The sequence below is a fragment of the Mchenga conophoros genome, linkage group LG20, assembly GCF_057382185.1.
Source record: "Mchenga conophoros isolate Kocher_MC1m ecotype Shallow Benthic linkage group LG20, M_conophoros_male_GT1.1, whole genome shotgun sequence".
NCBI classification, from domain to species: Eukaryota; Metazoa; Chordata; class Actinopteri; order Cichliformes; family Cichlidae; genus Mchenga; species Mchenga conophoros.
Genome location: NC_140545.1, coordinates 263,872 through 282,289, shown reverse-complemented (window position 1 = coordinate 282,289; position 18,418 = coordinate 263,872). Strand labels below are relative to the sequence as shown.

Genomic DNA, 18,418 nt, shown 5'->3' with positions numbered 1-18,418 from the left:
ATCGAAGAGGAGAGAGGAGGATTTCTCACTCTGTCCTCGGCACTAATCTTCACAAAAAGGAATATTTCTCTATGGATTGCCCTAATCCTTGCTTGTCTTTCTTAAATTTTCCTTCAGCCGCTCCAGTCTGAACATGCGCGTAGATGAGCCAGCCCCTCTGAACTGCCAGAGCAGCCAGATCACCACAGCAATCATCAGCATTCCCACGCCCCCAGTGACGACTCCGGAGGGTGACGCTCATCTGCCGGCAGGCCCCGCCCACCAAAATGTTGTGAAGGTGTCTGCACTGTGAAGACTAGAGTGCAGGCGCGTCACACAGAAAGACAGATTTAAAAGGGAAAAAAAACTCATCGAGACAGACGGAGGGACGGAAGAGGACAGAACGACGGAGGAGAGAAAGCGTTCAGTCCTGGTCTGGCCTTGGTTGAGCCTGCCCTCTGCTGGTCATGTACTGTAACGACATGGACTCCCCGTGTGGACGGAGGATGGCTTTTAGATACAGTGTCGTCATGTTAGTGGTTGGCGTACGTGTTCGTGCGAGTGAAAGAGTGAGAAACCCCTGTAGGGAGTCGTTTTAGATAAGCGGGTGAGTGAGTGAGTGTCTCCCAAGTGTCAGTGGTGAGCTCCCCGAGTAAGTCATGTGTCACTGTGCACAAAGCACCTTTTCTTATGATTTACGCTTCAGTTTGACGTTTTAGCTGGAGATGTAAGGAAACCTCAGAGGGAAACAAAGAAATAACAATAATAAGACGTAATCAACCCACCGCCTCGTCGTTTGTTTTCTCTCCATAGATAAATATGGCTCCAATCCTTTTCAGCTCCAATATTATTCCAATTTGAGTAAAATTCCAAAAAGATTCTGATGGTTTTCATATTTTCATATTTGTGAATGGGTGCGTGTGAATTTATTTTTTATTTTTGGGGGCTAGATAGAGGAATTGTGATCTTTTGGATAGAAGGTGTGTGTGCGTGTGAGCGTGTGTGTTTGTTCCTCAGCTGATTGAAAACTTGTGTTTCAGTTCTTCTGAAAGTCTCTGTGGCTCAGTATGTGGTATATTTGACTAGCTGCCACTCTGAAGGGTTCAGCACACACATTTCTGTCCAAAGTTCTCAGCTACAAGGCTTTTACACGACATGTGCCTGTTCTGCTGGAGTTTAAAGATATTTATTTGTTTTTTTCTAGCTTTCTGAATTTCTCCACGTTCCCCGTTCATTCCCACTTTTCGGCTCTTCCAGCCTGACGGACCTCAAATATCTCGATTTCCCTGATGTAGAAACCAAAAAGTCTATTTTTAATTCAAAACCATCACAATTAAAAGCACAAGGCGTTCGCTGAGAATTTCTGACACAAATCTGTCCTGAGCCTGGGATCTTTGTGAATATTGTTAATAGAATATTTTGTAATATTTGACCATTGTTTGGCAGAACCAGTGAAGCTGTCCTCTCGTTCTCTCTCTTTGCCTCACTCTGTCTTTCTCTCTGCGCTCTCTGCATTTCTCTCGCTCTCGTTGTTGTCCCGTTGTATCCCTTCCTCCTGTGTGAACAACAGTATGCTTTCAGTAGTCTTTCTAGCCGTCGACGTTTTTTCTCCCCCAAACTCAGCGGGCATTTTTTTTGAAGTTGTTGAGTATATGTACTCTATGTGGTTAGGAAACTTGGTGTTTGTACCTTTTGTCCTCCTTGGTGTTTCAGATGATTTATTTACTTTATCTTCTGGAAAAATTAAAGCAGGGAAGTCTGTTGTAATGGTGACCGCAGAGACACGAGGACACTGGATGAGCATCAACAGATGTCTGTCACCAAAAAAAAAAAGTGTTGTTCTGTCTGTTCCCTTGAAGACCGATATGTATTATTTCTCATCTAATCCCATCAAAGTTGAGCTTTGTAACTCTGGATTATGACTTTTTTAAAAATCTTGAATGTCATTTTTGGGTTCAGCGACCCCAAAGAGAAGTCTGTCTTCGTGTGGATTTTCACCAAAAGAGGAAAGAGCAGACCAACCACCCGCTTTGCTCCGTGTAGATAAAACGAAACGGTGATAAAGAGCACAAGGAGCGAGCCAGCGTTTCACCAGTGTAAGCCAAGATCTTATTTCAAAGGCAGTATTTGAAATCGTCTACAGCCTCATTTACAGAACCTTGGGGATGCCGTATAAAATATAAATTACTCAAAAGGCAATGATTTCCAAAGAATTTAAATTGTATTTTTAACTGAAACTAGTACAAAGACAACACACTTTTATGACAATTTTAATTTGATGCCACCCACACATTTCATTAAAGTAAGAGGACAGCTGTGCTGCATACACTCTCTCTTTCTCTAAAATTGTAAATACATATGAGAAATATTCATTTATGAAGTTTTGTTTCTCCATCCTTTTCTTTGTTCATGATATGAGCTTCTCGTTTGAGCCTCCTTTGTTTTATAAGTGTGAAAGATCCAGACTGCAGACGAGTCATTTTAGTACCGCCTGATGAAGTTCAACCCGAGCATCAGAATGGGGAAGAAATGCCATTTAAGTGATTTTGAATGTGCCATGGGTGTTGGTGACAGGCAGGATGGTCTGAGTATTTCAGAAACTGCTGGGATTTTTCCACACATCCCAGAAAAAAGAGAAAATATGATGACTCAAATAACCACTCGTTCTGTCAACTAAAAACAGGAAACGCAGGCTCTGAAACACAGGGGCTCACCAAATTGGAGTTCAGGCTGGTGGTGGTGGTGTAGTGTCCATCCCTTTACAACCACAGCGTGTCCATGTTCTGATAGCTGCCTTTAGCCACATCACAAAGCTCAAACTGTCTCAAAGCTGGTTCCTCGAACATGACCGTGAGTTCACTGTACTCAAATGATCTCCACAGTCATCAAATCTCAATCCAGTAAACTCCTTTGAGCTGTGTGCTGCTGATGTGGAGCTGACAAATCTGCAGCAACTGCCAGATGCATGATGTCAATGTGGACCAAACTGTGCAGCTATTAGAGGTGATTTTAAGCACATCAAGTTGTACAGGGAGTGCAGAATTATTAGGCAAGTTGTATTTTTGAGGAATAATGTTATTATTGAACAACAACCATGTTCTCAATGAACCCAAAAAACTCATTAATATCAAAGCTGAATGTTTTTGGAAGTAGTTTTTAGTTTTAGCTATTTTAGGGGGATATCTGTGTGTGCAGGTGACTATTACTGTGCATAATTATTAGGCAACTTAACAAAAAACAAATATATACCCATTTCAATTATTTATTTTTACCAGTGAAACCAATATCACATCTCCACATTCACAAATATACATTTCTGACATTCAAAAACAAAACAAAAACAAATCAGCGACCAATATAGCCACCTTTCTTTGCAAGGACACTCAAAAGCCTGCCATCCATGGATTCTGTCAGTGTTTTGATCTGTTCACCATCAACATTGCGTGCAGCAGCAACCACAGCCTCCCAGACACTGTTCAGAGAGGTGTACTGTTTTCCCTCCTTGTAAATCTCACATTTGATGATGGACCACAGGTTCTCAATGGGGTTCAGATCAGGTGAACAAGGTGGCCATGTCATTAGTTTTTCTTCTTTTATACCCTTTCTTGCCAGCCACGCTGTGGAGTACTTGGACGCGTGTGACGGAGCATTGTCCTGCATGAAAATCATGTTTTTCTTGAAGGATGCAGACTTCTTCCTGTACCACTGCTTGAAGAAGGTGTCTTCCAGAAACTGGCAGTAGGACTGGGAGTTGAGCTTGACTCCATCCTCAACCCGAAAAGGCCCCACAAGCTCATCTTTGATGATACCAGCCCAAACCAGTACTCCACCTCCACCTTGCTGGCGTCTGAGTGGGACTGGAGCTCTCTGCCCTTTACCAATCCAGCCACGGGCCCATCCATCTGGCCCATCAAGACTCACTCTCATTTCATCAGTCCATAAAACCTTAGAAAAACCAGTCTTGAGATATTTCTTGGCCCAGTCTTGACGTTTCAGCTTGTGTGTCTTGTTCAGTGGTGGTCGTCTTTCAGCCTTTCTTACCTTGGCCATGTCTCTGAGTATTGCACACCTTGTGCTTTTGGGCACTCCAGTGATGTTGCAGCTCTGAAATATGGCCAAACTGGTGGCAAGTGGCATCTTGGCAGCTGCACGCTTGACTTTTCTCAGTTCGTGGGCAGTTATTTGGCGCCTTGGTTTTTCCACACGCTTCTTGCGACCCTGTTGACTATTTTGAATGAAACGCTTGATTGTTCGATGATCACGCTTCAGAAGCTTTGCAATTTTGAGACTGCTGCATCCCTCTGCAAGATATCTCACTATTTTTGACTTTTCTGAGCCTGTCAAGTCCTTCTTTTGACCCATTTTGCCAAAGGAAAGGACGTTGCCTAATAATTATGCACACCTGATATAGGGTGTTGATGTCATTAGACCACACCCCTTCTCATTACAGAGATGCACATCACCTAATATGCTTAATTGGTAGTAGGCTTTCGAGCCTATACAGCTTGGAGTAAGACAACATGCATGAAGAGGATGATGTGGACAAAATACTCATTTGCCTAATAATTCTGCACTCCCTGTAGTTGTTGTTTTCTGTTTTTAAAGTGACCATTTTATATTGTTTTTATGGTCCTCGTTAAAAGAGCTTACTAGCTTTTTATGACTCTTTTAAACGTATTTTGTAACATCAATCATGAAATCGTCAAAAGATTTTTTTTTTTGTGATTCAGAGGCAGAACGGTGGCGTGGTGGTTCGCACGGTTACCTCACAGGAAGAGGGTCCTGAGTCCACCATGAGGCCAGGGTGTTTCTGTGTGGAGTTTGCATGTTCTCCCTGTGTTTGTTTGGGTTCTCTCTGGGTGCTCTGGCTTGATCCAAATGTCCAAAAACGTGGGGTTAGTTTTATTGGAAACTCTAAATTGCACATAGGCGCGAATGGTTGTCTGTGTTAGCCTTGCAGCGTGTCCAGGGTGTACCCTGCCTCTCGCCCTAAGACAGCCGGGATAGGCTCCAGCAACCCTGAAAAAGGATAAGCAGGAATGGGTGATGAAATCATCAAAATGTTGTTTTTGTTATTTAGAAATATATTCTTCTTCTTGTTGTCCTAACGTCCTTGGGCATAGTGAACTCTGGCACATCTTTACTCTGAAACACTCTTCGAACTCGTCACACATTCAAACTAAACTAATTAGTTGTGTTTTGTTGCCTGATCCCCAAATTCCTTCATTTCAAAACCTCTCGTGTTGCCTTTGTATTACTTTCAATTAAATATAGATATTAAACGAAGAACAAGGAATTGCATTGTATTTGATAATTTGCACAGCATTCTGACGTTGTTGGAAATTGAGTTGTAATAACGTGTTTGCTCACATGTAGCTGATGATGACTTTGCTGTAGACGTAGACTGTTTAAAACTACTGCCAAATAGCAGCAAATATTACAAACCTTTAAAAAATATATATATCTAAGCATCTTAAGATGAAGACATCTGAAAAGCTTAAGCAGTTTAACATATACATTTGTACGAAGCCTTAGAAAACATATCATAAGCCATCAGGTGGAGATATAACATACTGGTACAATACCAGTGCATCAGGTCCCTTGATTCTGTGCTTTAGTTCTGATCTTGAGGATAGCATCAACCCCTCAAAAAGCTGAACCTATTCTGCCACGTTGGAACAGGATGTGTTTTATCTCTGATATTCCTAGCAGTGACTTAGTGCTGTCACTGGTAGTTTAGTACTGTACACAAGAACAACCGCATAGAGGCAGTATTAGTGTTTAGTTAAACTGTGTGCAAAATTTACATGGGGTAAAAAAAAAAATAAAAGCACAGACAGAGCTTTTTTCAGTGTTCTTTAAAAAGTGGGGTTAGAGACAGTGTCTTTATATTTACAGCAAAAAGTCTGACATTTAGAATCTGTTAAATCTAGAACGAGGGTGTGACAGGTGTCGGCAGAAGCGAGGCTCCCTGCTTTTTTTTTATTTCAATTTTTTGCTAAAGACGGCGGTTAATTTCCTGCTTCCCTGTTTCACAACAGGTTGTTTTGTGTCAGCTGCTCTTACAAAATGACACAGTTTGAAATATATGTAAACATATATTCTGCTCAAGGTGTCAAAAGATTTCATTTTTCTTTTACAAACAACTAAAACAGGTCTGTTGTTGTGTTCGTCTCTTTCTCTGTTATGTATCCTCCTTTGATTGTCCTTTTTTTCTGGGCTCAGTTTTCCTCTTACTCTTTGCTTTGCCCTCCTATGCCACCTGTCGTTGTTGAGACTACTGCTGTGCGTAACTTGTCAGGTGTTGGATATTATTTATGACCTTGTCTTGTGTCCCAACTGTGAAACGCCTGATAAAACATCTATATCTGCCACTAATACATAATCTCTGGGCTCCCTTATTCACCCACCTTTAAATCAATGCTTTCAAGTGTGTACATTTTTACCATAGATTCGGCGTCTCTTCCAATAGTGCAGTCCTTTTGACCCAAGTGTTCATGTCAAAATATTCAACCTTAAGTCTCGCAATTTTGGGGGGGGAACATCCTGGGATGAACAGGAAGATCGTGTTCCGAAACAAAAGAGCTAGGTAACAGAGGAGGAAATGAGGTCTATTGGAGCCTGCACACGGGTCAGCAGCATAACTTTCCAGCTCCAGCTGCTCAATTGTTTTCTTTTCTTTGGTAAAACTGAAACAGTCGCTCTTCTGCATTTTTCTCGATAAATTGACTACCTGATAGAACGTCAATTAGCAAACCTGTGATAAACGCTTAAGCTCATCTTTTGTTGGGACGGCTGCTTTCTGTTTGGCTGTGGTTAAGCTGTGAAGACGCTGTGTTGGAACTATATGGAAAGGTCTTCTAATATTTACAGTGCATTTGAAGGTGAAATCAGCTAACCTTTACATAGTAACCTACTTAATCTGGGAGTCCATTGAGTTCAGTTTTACTTTATTTATGCATCACCAAATCACAACAACAGTCACCTTAAGGCTCTCAACAGGAGTGGGCAGTTTATTTTAATAAGGGCCTACGTCAGGAACTGGGACTGGTGTGGAGGGCCAGACTAATAAATTAATTTTATCCCTTTATAAGCTCATTCGCACAGCCCTCCACAACAGTCCCAGTTGATGACGGTTTCCAGTTCTCTATGAGCAGTATGGCAACTGTGGGAAGGAAAAAGTCAACTTTAACAGGTAGAAACCTCCAGTAGAACCAGGCCCAGGAAAAGGCAGCAATCTGCTGCAACCGGTTGTGGGTGAGTGGAAAGAGACGAGGGCTACATCCACACTAATGTGTTTTCGTTTGAAAACGCATCGTTTTCACTCCGTTTTGGCCTCCCGACGTCTGCACGACCACACTGAGATGGCGTTTTCGCTCAAGGAAAACGCGTTTTGAAAACGCTCTCGAAAATGCACACATTTGAAAACGGTGCTTTCGCGTCGCAGTGTGGACAGCGAAAATTGAGACTTTTTCAAAACGATGACACATTTTAGTCATGTGATGCAGTCAAGTGACCAATTAAACTAAGATAGCGGAGGGTGTTATACAGCAGTTGTTTTGTTTGCTCTCAATTCTGACAGCCCTATCAGTCTGTACATGCTTCAGAGAGCTTTTCTTCATAATCTTTAACTCGCTTTTGCAACTTTGTACTTTTGAGTTACCCGCAGCAACAAAAATCCCAGTGCTTTTCCTTGACCTTTTGCCGCGACGTTTCAACGAGCCAGAAAGTAAATGAACGGCAGACATAAATGAGGCAGGTCGAATCGTATTGTGCTTCACGCATGCGTAGTACTGGAACGTAAGCGTTTTTGGCTATTTCAATGTGGATGCACAACTCTGTGAAAATAACTGAAAACGATGGTGTGGACGCAGAGCGTATTCAGACGAAAACGCTGTTTTCAAATCTATCCGGGCTAGCGCGGACGTAACCAAGAGCAGAGGGTGACTGGACAAAAGACTCACTATGCCAGAGTTTAATAATTAAATGCCCATAAAAATTATATTTTCAAGCTACTATTTCACACCAAAAAGCCAAGAAGGAAAATGAGAAGACAAAGGTATGCCAGATTACACAAGAACCACACTGAACATCTTTGGGGGGGGAACCACACACACACACACACACACACACACACACACACACACACACAATGGAGCACCATCAGTCATGGATTGGCCTCCCCACCGCCCGGACCTCAACATTACTGACCTGGTGTGTTTAACAGAGAACAAAGCGAAGGACCGCCAGCAACCAAAGAAGAGTTTTGAATGTCCTTCAAGAAGCCTGGAGAACTTTTCCTGAAGAGTACTCAAAGAAATTACAAGAAGGCTTGCTTAAGAGAGTTCATTCTGTGTTGAAAATTAAAGGTGGTCACACCAAATATTAACTTTGCAGCTTCACAGAATTGTACAAAATATGTTTTATGCCTTACATGCTGCATTTGCATTTATATTTCTATCCACCACTGCACATATTTCCAGTTTTTCTAGCAAGATGTAAAGAAATGAGGGATGGCTCAAGACTCCCTACAAGTCATACAAACCAGGCACCATGGCAACAGTAATTACAGCCAGCACTGGTGCCGACAAACAAAATGTAATCTTCATGAGGACCCGTTTAAACAGAATAAAGCAGCTGCACATGCACACTTACTCACTCCGACAGCGTTTGGAAGATTAAATCACCTTCCAATATGAAGAACACACATGCTAGATTAAGATGATTACAGTTAAATGCAGATGATTGGGACCTGGGTGGGTCTAACATGCTTTTACTCCAGGGACTAAAGATCATCTTTGAAATGGTTTTTAATGTAGTCAAGAACTATCAGGTAATCCTCTTCAAATCCATTTTAGAGCAGAATACTGCAGTGAGTCTAAGAGGGCATACCGTCAGGAGAGACGCACAGAGGCCAACACAGTACTGCACTTGAAATTTACTTTTTACATCACAACTTGACTGGGAAAAAACAAAACGTGTGTAATTTATTAGAAAAGTATTTATGACACCAACATGTTATGGGGGAAAAAAACGTATACTAGCCAAAGTGCAAATATGAATCAAGTGGCGCAGTAAAGACACTTTATGTTTGGAAAACAGGATGATTTAAAAAAAAAAAAAAAAAAAGCCTGGTCACGGTATCCACAACTCATTTTCTCATCAGTTCTTCCATGTAGACGGCGTTCATACGATAAGCTGCCATCCAGTTGTAGGCTACATTATAGTAGCTTTGGTAGCCTTGCTCTTGAAACGGGGACACGGAGGCGTAGTAATCATTCCAGGCGCTGTAGCAGGCTCTCCAGTACGTTTCAGCACACCACTCGTCCTCTTTGTCAGTGCAATCTCCGTCTTCCTTCTTCTCCCTCTTCCGGTCCCTTTCCATCTTTTCTTTCTGTTTTTCAGTCTCTTTTTTCATCTTTTTTGATTCTTCTCGGCGTGCTGGGGCCGGAGCTGTCTGATTGGTTCGCCTGCCTGATTTAATGCTCAATGCAGATTCCCGGCTATCGGGAGGAGGCACAGCTCTCCCACGTGTTGCACACAGTGTCTGGTCAGAGTTTCTGAGTGGAGGAGTATAAGCCTTGGGTTTGGTGGGGCTTGCTTGTTGTGTGGGTGGAGAAGGTGGATGTGTCATTGCAATCTGAGGCTTAGTGACAGCTCTGTTCTCAGCTCCTGTGGTCTCATTTGAACTTTCCAGTGTCGCATCATCTTCCATGTCAGATTCAGAACTGGAAGAACCAGAGATGGACCTTGGAGGTGAAAAGTTAGATTTAAGCCGTTCGACATTTTGTGTAAACATTTGCGCTCCATCATCATCAAGTGTAAGATACTCCTTATGCCCATTCTGATCGCTGGGTTCACCATCCTCTCTGCCTCTGAACTCTCTGATGATCTCCACCGATCTCCCCGGACCTGTAGTGATGAAGTCCTGGAAGTCCCGCTCGGCCTCCTCAAAGGTCACAAACTTTGACCTGCAGTGCTTAAACGAGCTGAGAGGAGGGATCTTCGGCAGACTGTCTTGGAGCTCTTTTCGAGTCTGTGTCACCTGAGCAGGCAGAGTATCCTCTGTGGAAGATATCTTTCTAGCATCCTCTTCACAGACTGCCTCTCGCCTGGGCGTTGGATGCTTCTTCTCTGGCTTTCTTTGACTGCCGGGCTCCACAGCTCGATCCTCAATGCAATCAGACACAGAGACGTCAGGCTTTGCACGTCTTTTCTTCTCTGCTCTGGGAAACAGCCGGGATACCGGGTCTGGAGTGGACGCTTCAGTGCAGACATCCCAGTCGCACGGCTCATCCATCAACCTGGGCTCTATCGTGGCTAAAATGACAGCAGACAGATGAGACCGGAATGACTTTTACCGATTAATATTGAATCAAAAGTAGACATGAAGAGAAAAGTTGTGCGTGCTGCATGTAAAAGCCCCACAGAGACGTGAACAGGGACTCACATGGCAGCGCAGACAAACTAAGGCCACACTTCTGAGCGATGGCCATCATCTTGTTCTCCTCCTCGCCATGGCAACAGTAGGTCACAGCCAGTCCCTGAGTGCCTACAAGCAAAATGTAATCTGGATGAGGACCCACTTAAATAACAGGAAGGGATAAAGATGAATGCAAGAGTCGCGTATAATGGGATGGCAGCTGCACACAAACACACGTGCACTTAGAGAGCGTACAGAAGCTAAGATTGAATAACCTCAATTCTGGGAAAAAAAAGTTAAATGCAATTAAATGCAAATGACTGGGAACGTTCTGCCTTTGGTGGTTGGGTCAAAAATGCTATTGATTCAGAGAGAAAAGAATTTGCTAAATTATTTATAAAAAAACATCAGTCTAGGTCAAAGACATATGCCACCAGAAGAAAAAGCTTTGCAACATTTTTTTATTTTATTTTAGGACAATGTTGACAATGTGCCGGTGAATGGCCACTCAAATTGAAAGCAGCATAACTAACCTTTTCATCAATTTGTAAACTCTAATATTTTTCCCGGAGCTATTCTAGTCTGTGTTTCGCATCAAGCTAATTGCACATCTAAAGAATAGTGTTTCTTCCAAAATGTGAGATGGAGGGAGAATCAATTCTACAAAAAAATAAAAAAAATGATGCAATTTCTCTTCAAACATATTTTCCTGCTGCGGTGCCATTAGCCACCTGTGCTGCCTGACTTGGTGATGTGACAAGGTGAAAATGCTGAATGTCAAACAATGCTTGCTCTCGCTGCCTCTAAAGCAGCGCTGCACACTAACCAAAACGTCCAGCTCGTCCAATTCTGTGCATGTAAGTTTCCCAATCCTGCGGCACATCCAGGTTTATCACCAAGTTGACCTTCTCTGCATCTATACCTCTTGAAGTCTGAAATTGTGAAACACAAAGATTACTCAAAGTTATTAGGCTAACAGAAAAATGATTTCGAAAAATTCACGTAGATGTGTGGAAAGATGGAAGGTTTCTGCATCTCACCAGGTCAGTGGAGATGAGCACCCTGCACTGGTACTGCTTCAGTTTTGACATTGCCTCCAGTCTCTGGTCCTGACTCAGACCACCTGCAGAGGCCAGACACGACACCTCATTAAATCTGATAACGTCAACTGAAAGTCGCTGGCACGGAAGCATTAAAAATACACACATTCACAACACTGTATGAAGGTCATTTTAAATATGTGCACTGAAACGTTGCCAGGCAACACTGCAAATCATAAACCACCTGGCCAAAGAAATAAAGTCAAGAAATGAATGAATTCCAATGTCTAAAATTCAAAAGCAGCTGGTATACCAGTATAGAAATGCCTCAAATCAATTACCTGATTTTTCACCGTATTACCATTTTTATTGACTCATCCTAACATTACATTACATAAAGCAGTCTTACCAGAGATGCAAACAGCAGGCAGACCTTTGGAGGACAGGATGTCTGCCAGGTGCTGAGCCCTGTGGTAGCAATTCATCACATTAGCATTTGAGAAAGCTTTTTTTGAAATAATTAATCCTCAGATCTAATGCATTCTATATAAAACAAGTATAAAAAATATACTTTTTCTTGGCATTAAATGCAATCACATACCGTGTGTGTAGGTTTGAAAACACCAGCGCTTGGTTGAAGGGGATTTTACTAAACAGCTCTAGCAAGTGCTGCACCTTCTCCTCAAAAACCTTGTGAGGTAACGGATGGGACTGAACCAGCTTGTAATACTGCTTCAGACCTGACAGGGGGCGACACAAGGACGACATACATGCTGTCATTAATTCAACCTGACCTAACAACTTTGGTCCTTCGAGCAGGACGTGCTCTGTCAGTGATGTGTGTGAATTAAAAGGCTCGAGTTCTGAGCTACAGATAAATCCATTTTCTGACATTCACTCAAAATAAGCACAGAGCTTAAAATAGGATCCTGTGGAAGAGAAGAGTGTTTTTAACTTAGCCTTATTACTGTCAATCATATCTCATTCCCCAAGAATCTTCTGTCAGGAAATAATCCCATCAAACATGTCAGTTTGCAGACTTGGTTATCCATGCAGTCTTATTATGCAGAGTCTCTGTTGCTATGACAGCAATTTAAATACATTAGAAAATGTCAAGAGAGGCCAAAACTCAGGAATCTTTATCTTTTCCATTTATTAAAGTGGGTCTTACCTTTCAGGCCCATATCACTTGGATTTAGCCGTACAAAGGTGGGCTCTCTCATGTAGCGGGTGAGGTGCTGAGCAAGGGATTCTGGGTAGGTGGCGGAGAGTGCGAGCATCTGTTTGTTCACAGGCAGCGAGGAGAAGATCCAGCTAAAGAGGACCAGGATGATGGGTGAACTTTAGGTTATGTTGGTTTGTAAATGTGGTTACGACACGATATATAAACGGCTTCAGTCTAAATGTACTGCTTGCTCGCTACAGCGGCCTGCTGCTCATTTAATAGGAGTATAATCACAGAAATTGTATCCTCATACTTTATCTGTTCCTGGAAGCTGCCCTCCTCCAGCAGCTTGTCTGCCTCGTCCAGAACAAACAGTCTGATGCTGGCCGTTGACAACATGCCCAACTCGATAAGCTGCTTGATGCGACCTGAGCACACAACCGGAACACTGTTACCGAACAAAAACAACAGCGGCGTGGCAATTACGTGACGTGGCACTGCCGACTACTATCCCGGGTTCCTACCAGGTGAGCCCACGGCTACATGACACTTCTTCAGGTGGGTTTTGTCCTGACTCACAGGCCTGCCGCCAATGAAAACATGGCACTCCAGGCCCTCCATGGCACAGCCTATGGCCATGACCACCGAGTGGATCTGCACTGCTATCTCACGTGTCGGAGCCAGCACGAGAACCTGCAGGAGGGAAAAGTGTCCAAAATGAAAAAAACAAAAAGGCTTATACTCGATTGGGAGAAGATTAAGGATGAACAGTAAGACCCCAGAGCTAATAAGATTACATTTGTTCTACAAGACCAGGTGTACCTCGTCTTTATCAATCATTCTTCCCTTTCATTCATGCATTTGACACTAAGCAGCTTAAATTCAGCAGAAGGCCATCTGCTGGTCATGAAATGATTAAATAATAAAACTTCCCCTTTCCCTCTTCTGATGATGTTTTACTTTAACCGTCCGAGAGCAAACGTAGGTCATATCCTCATAATCAAATATTACACTGACCTGGGTTGAAGGATTCTCCAGGACCAGAGAGTCCAGGGCGATGGTGCAGAACACGCATGTCTTTCCTGTCCCAGACTTGGCCTGCACAATCAAATCTAAAAGAAGAGACTCAGTGAGCGATGCACAACAGGGCTGGCAAATGACAGTTTTGGCATCAGCAGTTAATTACCATGACTGGGTGAAGTACTGCTGCCTAATCCTCAGCATCAAATCAATTGTCTCCCACCATGGTTTAAATTAACAAGTGTTTACCTCAAGTACAATGAAATTAACTCATTCACTGCCAGCCATTGGCAGTGAATGAGTTAAACCCATTGACTCATTCACTGCAATTGACGGCTATAGACGTCAATGGCAGTGAATGAGTTAAGCACATTCTGCATCACCGCTGCAGCCGAGAGCTTTTTCAACACACGGGCAACCTCCAAGTGGAAAGCAACTATTCTGAATTTGTACCTCGTAAAGGCTGTAAAATGTTTAAAAGCAATAAACGCTTTTGATCCCCAAGAGTGATTTAGCACCATGATGAACAGTTGTGGTATCTATGATAGTCAAAAGAAGGACTAAAATACTTAAACTGTTTTCTCTGCAAATGATTTTAAAAAAAAATGACCACTTTTCAACTAATGTAGTTGTTTCGAGCTTTTCAAAATAAAATACTTTTAAATATCCTTTAGAACTAAAAGATTTGTTCACATTTGACCACGGCTTTGAGGCAAGTTCACAACAAAAGTCAGTGTACAGTCTGAGTGTAGTACAGCTACAGTAGATGGAAACTTGATTTTTCTAACAATAAATTTCTGTGATTATTGAACAAAACAAAAGCAATATTCCTAAAAATAGTAATAATGTTTTGCCACCATTTCCAATACCATGAAAGCTATGAGGATTAAAAAGGAGTCCATCCGATGAGCATTTTTAACCCAAGCTAAGCTGCTCTACTGTTTCGTAATTCAACTAGATTTGGACTCATCAGATATCATAATCAGAATCCTTTATTATTCCCTAAAGAATTATGTGGTTACAGTTGCTCCAAGACAATAACAACGGTAACAGACCGAACTAAAAGTTCACAAAATAGAAGAAACTCTCTAATATATAGCTCAGTTATGAATATCCAGAATATTACACAGATGAAATACATATTATTGAAACAGATAGAAGCTGAAAATGTGTAATTTGATATTGTATGAAGAATTTTTATAAGGAACTACATTAAAATGTAATACATGATTGAATTATTCAGAGTAAAAACAATTTTTGGAGTACAGCTGAAGTTGCGGGGCCATATTAAACCCTTTTCTAAACTAATAATATAGCAGACCTCTGCAGTTAGTCGATAAATATTCGGACAGTTACACAAAGTTCTTTTTCCCTGTGTACACCTCACAGTGGATTTCATGTCCACCCCAGTCACCCCAGTCATAAACTGTTCAGACTGCTTCCATCAGGAAGGAGGTTCTGCAGCATCCGGTCCCGTACCAGCAGACTGAGAGACAGCTTTTTCCATCAGGCTATCAGACTGCTGAACACGTCATAGACACCTCAGCTTCACTACTGGAACTTTAACATTATGCACTCCATACTGTACAGTAATACCACTGTTTTGCACATGTCTCAACTCTGTATATTTTATTTTATATATTTTATTTATTGTTTACTCTATTTAATTTGTAAAATATGTGTACACACACACACACACACACAGAAAAATATTTAGTATACACATCCAGAAATGCATATACTATTATATATTGTACATATATTTATTAGTTTCAGATGTAGCCATTCTTGTATTTTGCTTGTTTACATTATTGTATTTGCACAACTCTGTTGCTTGTGAAGCTCGCACACAAGAATTTCACTCACATGTGCTGTACCAGTGTACCTGCACATGTGATGTGACAATAAAAGTGATTTGATTTGATGAAGATGTGACTTTCAACTTATTTCAAGGGGTTCAACAGAAGTATTGCGTTAAGTGTTCGAGAATCAGAGGCACCATCTGTCAAAGAGGGCGGAGTTAATGTTACAAACTACGACTGTGAAATCGCAGGGATGCATGGCTGCCTGTGAATCTGGACCTCGAGTGTTTACTGACGATGTGCATGCTGGTAGCAGGAGCAGGATGTACCTTGAAGTGTAAAGGGGAATTCAGATTCCTCCAAGTGCTGCAAAACTGATGGAGCACTGCATCACAATGCAAACGGAAAATGACTCAGAGCATACAGCAGAAGCAACCTGAGAGTTTCAGAGGGCAAAGAAAGTGGGAATTCTTCCTAAACCAGCTGTTTAGGGTCTGGGGTCTTACTGCTCATCCTTTTGTCAAACCTCTGAATTAAAGCTGAACGTTTTCCCTTCAAATACATTTTGACAATTTGATTTAAAATTCACAAAAAAAGCATCAGTGTCCAAATACTAACGAACCTAACTCTAACACACCCGGCTATTGTACAAACAGATTTTTAGATCAGATACACGATGGTTTGTCTCTACTGCCATGATATCAAATGTAATAACCTTTTTACATTACGTTCTTTTAATAAGCCTAGAAGAGCTGGGAATCGAACCGCCAACCTCCCAGTTAGTAGATGCGCTACCTGATTACCCACAGCCAAGTTTTATGTCCTAGATTAATAATCTGCATAAATTTGCCCATAAGTGTGTTTTTTGATTGCAGTAATAATAGTGATAACAGTATTTTTTCATTTCATATTTATGAGGAGATGCATTGGATAAGCGGACGATAATGGATGGATGGATTTATGAGGCATAATATGTCACATCACATTAATCATGTGCGTCTAAATATTTACGACCAGTATGCTTTGCAACAAAAAATTAAAATACTTTAAAAAGCTGTAAAAAAAAATAATAATAATAATAAAAAAAATCTTAACTATAGTGCCAGTCATGTATCTGAGCAGACATGCAAATTATAACTGATGGTTAACAGACAGATTCTGATCCCTGATGTATGTAAATGCACTAATGTAAGTTAGTGGTTTTATTTCGCGTGCATACATAAGGTATTTTGTTGCTCTTCTTATAAAAATCAATTATAAGTTTTATACACTGAAAACTTTAATATTCCTGCCCCCAGCACACACACATGTGGACCCTCCCGCAGTTTTGTTCTGCACCCACCGAGTCCGCAGCGGCCGAGCGGGATCGCCTTGAGCTGGATCGGAGACGGCTTCTGAAATCCCGCGGCGGACAGTCCGTCCAACACGGGCTGAGACAGCAGCAAGGAGCCGAAGTCGATCCCCTCCGACAGAATCACGTCTTCGGTCCGTTTTCGCGCTTCGATATCGTGAGCTGCTTTCCTCACGGAGGTAGCCATGTTTGCTGTGCTGTTCACTGCCGGTGACCCGGGTAAAAAAAAGCAGAGCCACAGCTGCGCTTTAGCCCCCTCTAGCGATGCGGAGGGGGAATTAATTTCTCTGCACAATCATCTGGGTGTGATTGGTCGATTACACACTTTTTGGCAATAAATCGTATATGGTTGGAAACCCTGTTTATTTCCCCCTTAGTGGTGCAAAATTTTTAAGGAAAATGCATTTGTGGGCTGAGCAGCAGAGTTGACTATGTGGGCTGTGCCCATGAAAAACTTGCAAAATCTTCTCTCCCAATGCCAAAGAAAGTATTCTGCTATTGAATCTTGTTTGGTGCAGTTTATGGGATTGAATTTTTGAAGTCTGAAGAGGCATATTAGCAATTTAATGGTTTATTCATTTGGTAGCATGTGGAAGAACCATCTGAGAACCATACCTCCTCCTCATGCTGGTCACCAGCTTGGTCACGTACTGCTGTGGGATGGTATCCCATTCTTTAAGCAGCATTTGTTGCAAGTCAGCCAATGTGTCAGTGTTGGTGACTCTGGCACGAACAGCACACCCAAGTTGACACCAGAAGTGTTCAATGGGGTTGATGTCAGGACTGCAGGCACACTATTCTATCATGCCCACTCTTGAACTCTGAAGATAGTCTCTGATAAACCTCATTCTGTGAGGCCGAGCATTATCTTCTTGGAGGATAGAGTTCGGTCTCAGACAATGGAAATAATGAATTGGTATTGGTTGGAGAATTACATGTTGAGATCTCTTTGCATTAACAGTACAGAAGTATTCATTTATGGCAAAAGGTCAATAACCCAAAAGTTCTTATTGATGGCCTTTAACAGATCAGTGCAGGAAACTGTCTTTTGATGAGGTTACAGCCAATGTTAGTTAGTGTCTTAACTCTTAAAAAGGATGAATTATTCATTGAGGTTTTTCACCATGCCAAGAAATTGCAAATGTAATCACATATATAGGGAGTGCAGAATTATTAGGCAAATGAGTATTTTGTCCACATCATCCTCTTCATGCATGTTGTCTTACTCCAAGCTGTATAGGCTCGAAAGCCTACTACCAATTAAGCATATTAGGTGATGTGCATCTCTGTAATGAGAAGGGGTGTGGTCTAATGACATCAACACCCTATATCAGGTGTGCATAATTATTAGGCAACGTCCTTTCCTTTGGCAAAATGGGTCAAAAGAAGGACTTGACAGGCTCAGAAAAGTCAAAAATAGTGAGATATCTTGCAGAGGGATGCAGCAGTCTCAAAATTGCAAAGCTTCTGAAGCGTGATCATCGAACAATCAAGCGTTTCATTCAAAATAGTCAACAGGGTCGCAAGAAGCGTGTGGAAAAACCAAGGCGCCAAATAACTGCCCACGAACTGAGAAAAGTCAAGCGTGCAGCTGCCAAGATGCCACTTGCCACCAGTTTGGCCATATTTCAGAGCTGC

At 41.9% G+C, this 18,418-nt stretch overlaps 2 protein-coding genes across 7 annotated transcripts in view; one reads left to right on the top strand and one right to left on the bottom strand.

Moving 5' to 3' along the window:
- The window catches only part of kcnd3 (potassium voltage-gated channel, Shal-related subfamily, member 3), a 122,451-nt gene extending 116,087 nt beyond the window's left edge, over window positions 1-6,364 (top strand). For all 6 annotated transcript variants that reach the window (XM_085260677.1, XM_085260675.1, XM_085260676.1 and 3 more), the window contains one exon: window positions 118-6,364. In XM_085260677.1, the coding sequence (XP_085116803.1) occupies window positions 118-292 (175 nt within the window). In that variant the 3' untranslated portion in view covers window positions 293-6,364. The remainder of the gene's footprint in view (window positions 1-117) is intronic.
- Window positions 6,358-16,985, bottom strand: ddx20 (DEAD (Asp-Glu-Ala-Asp) box polypeptide 20). The gene is made up of 11 exons (XM_085260671.1): window positions 16,772-16,985; window positions 13,625-13,719; window positions 13,132-13,300; window positions 12,921-13,035; window positions 12,614-12,756; window positions 12,044-12,182; window positions 11,852-11,910; window positions 11,443-11,525; window positions 11,229-11,334; window positions 10,430-10,531; window positions 6,358-10,299 (listed from the first exon to the last, which is right to left on the bottom strand). Exons 1-11 carry the CDS (start codon window positions 16,965-16,967, stop codon window positions 9,131-9,133), a joined length of 2,376 nt encoding a protein of 791 aa, XP_085116797.1. The 5' UTR covers window positions 16,968-16,985; the 3' UTR covers window positions 6,358-9,130.
- Between the last annotated feature and the right edge of the window lie 1,433 nt (window positions 16,986-18,418).

Coding starts and splice junctions, on each gene's coding strand:
- ddx20 (XM_085260671.1), bottom strand. CDS start 16,967: ATGGCTACCTCCGTGAGGAAAGCAGCTCACGATATCGAAGCGCGAAAA. Junction 13,301..13,624: donor TGGAGAATCCTTCAACCCAG/GTCAGTGTAATA, acceptor TCCCTCCTGCAG/GTTCTCGTGCTGGCTCCGAC. Junction 12,183..12,613: donor AAGTGATATGGGCCTGAAAG/GTAAGACCCACT, acceptor GCCCCCTGTCAG/GTCTGAAGCAGTATTACAAG.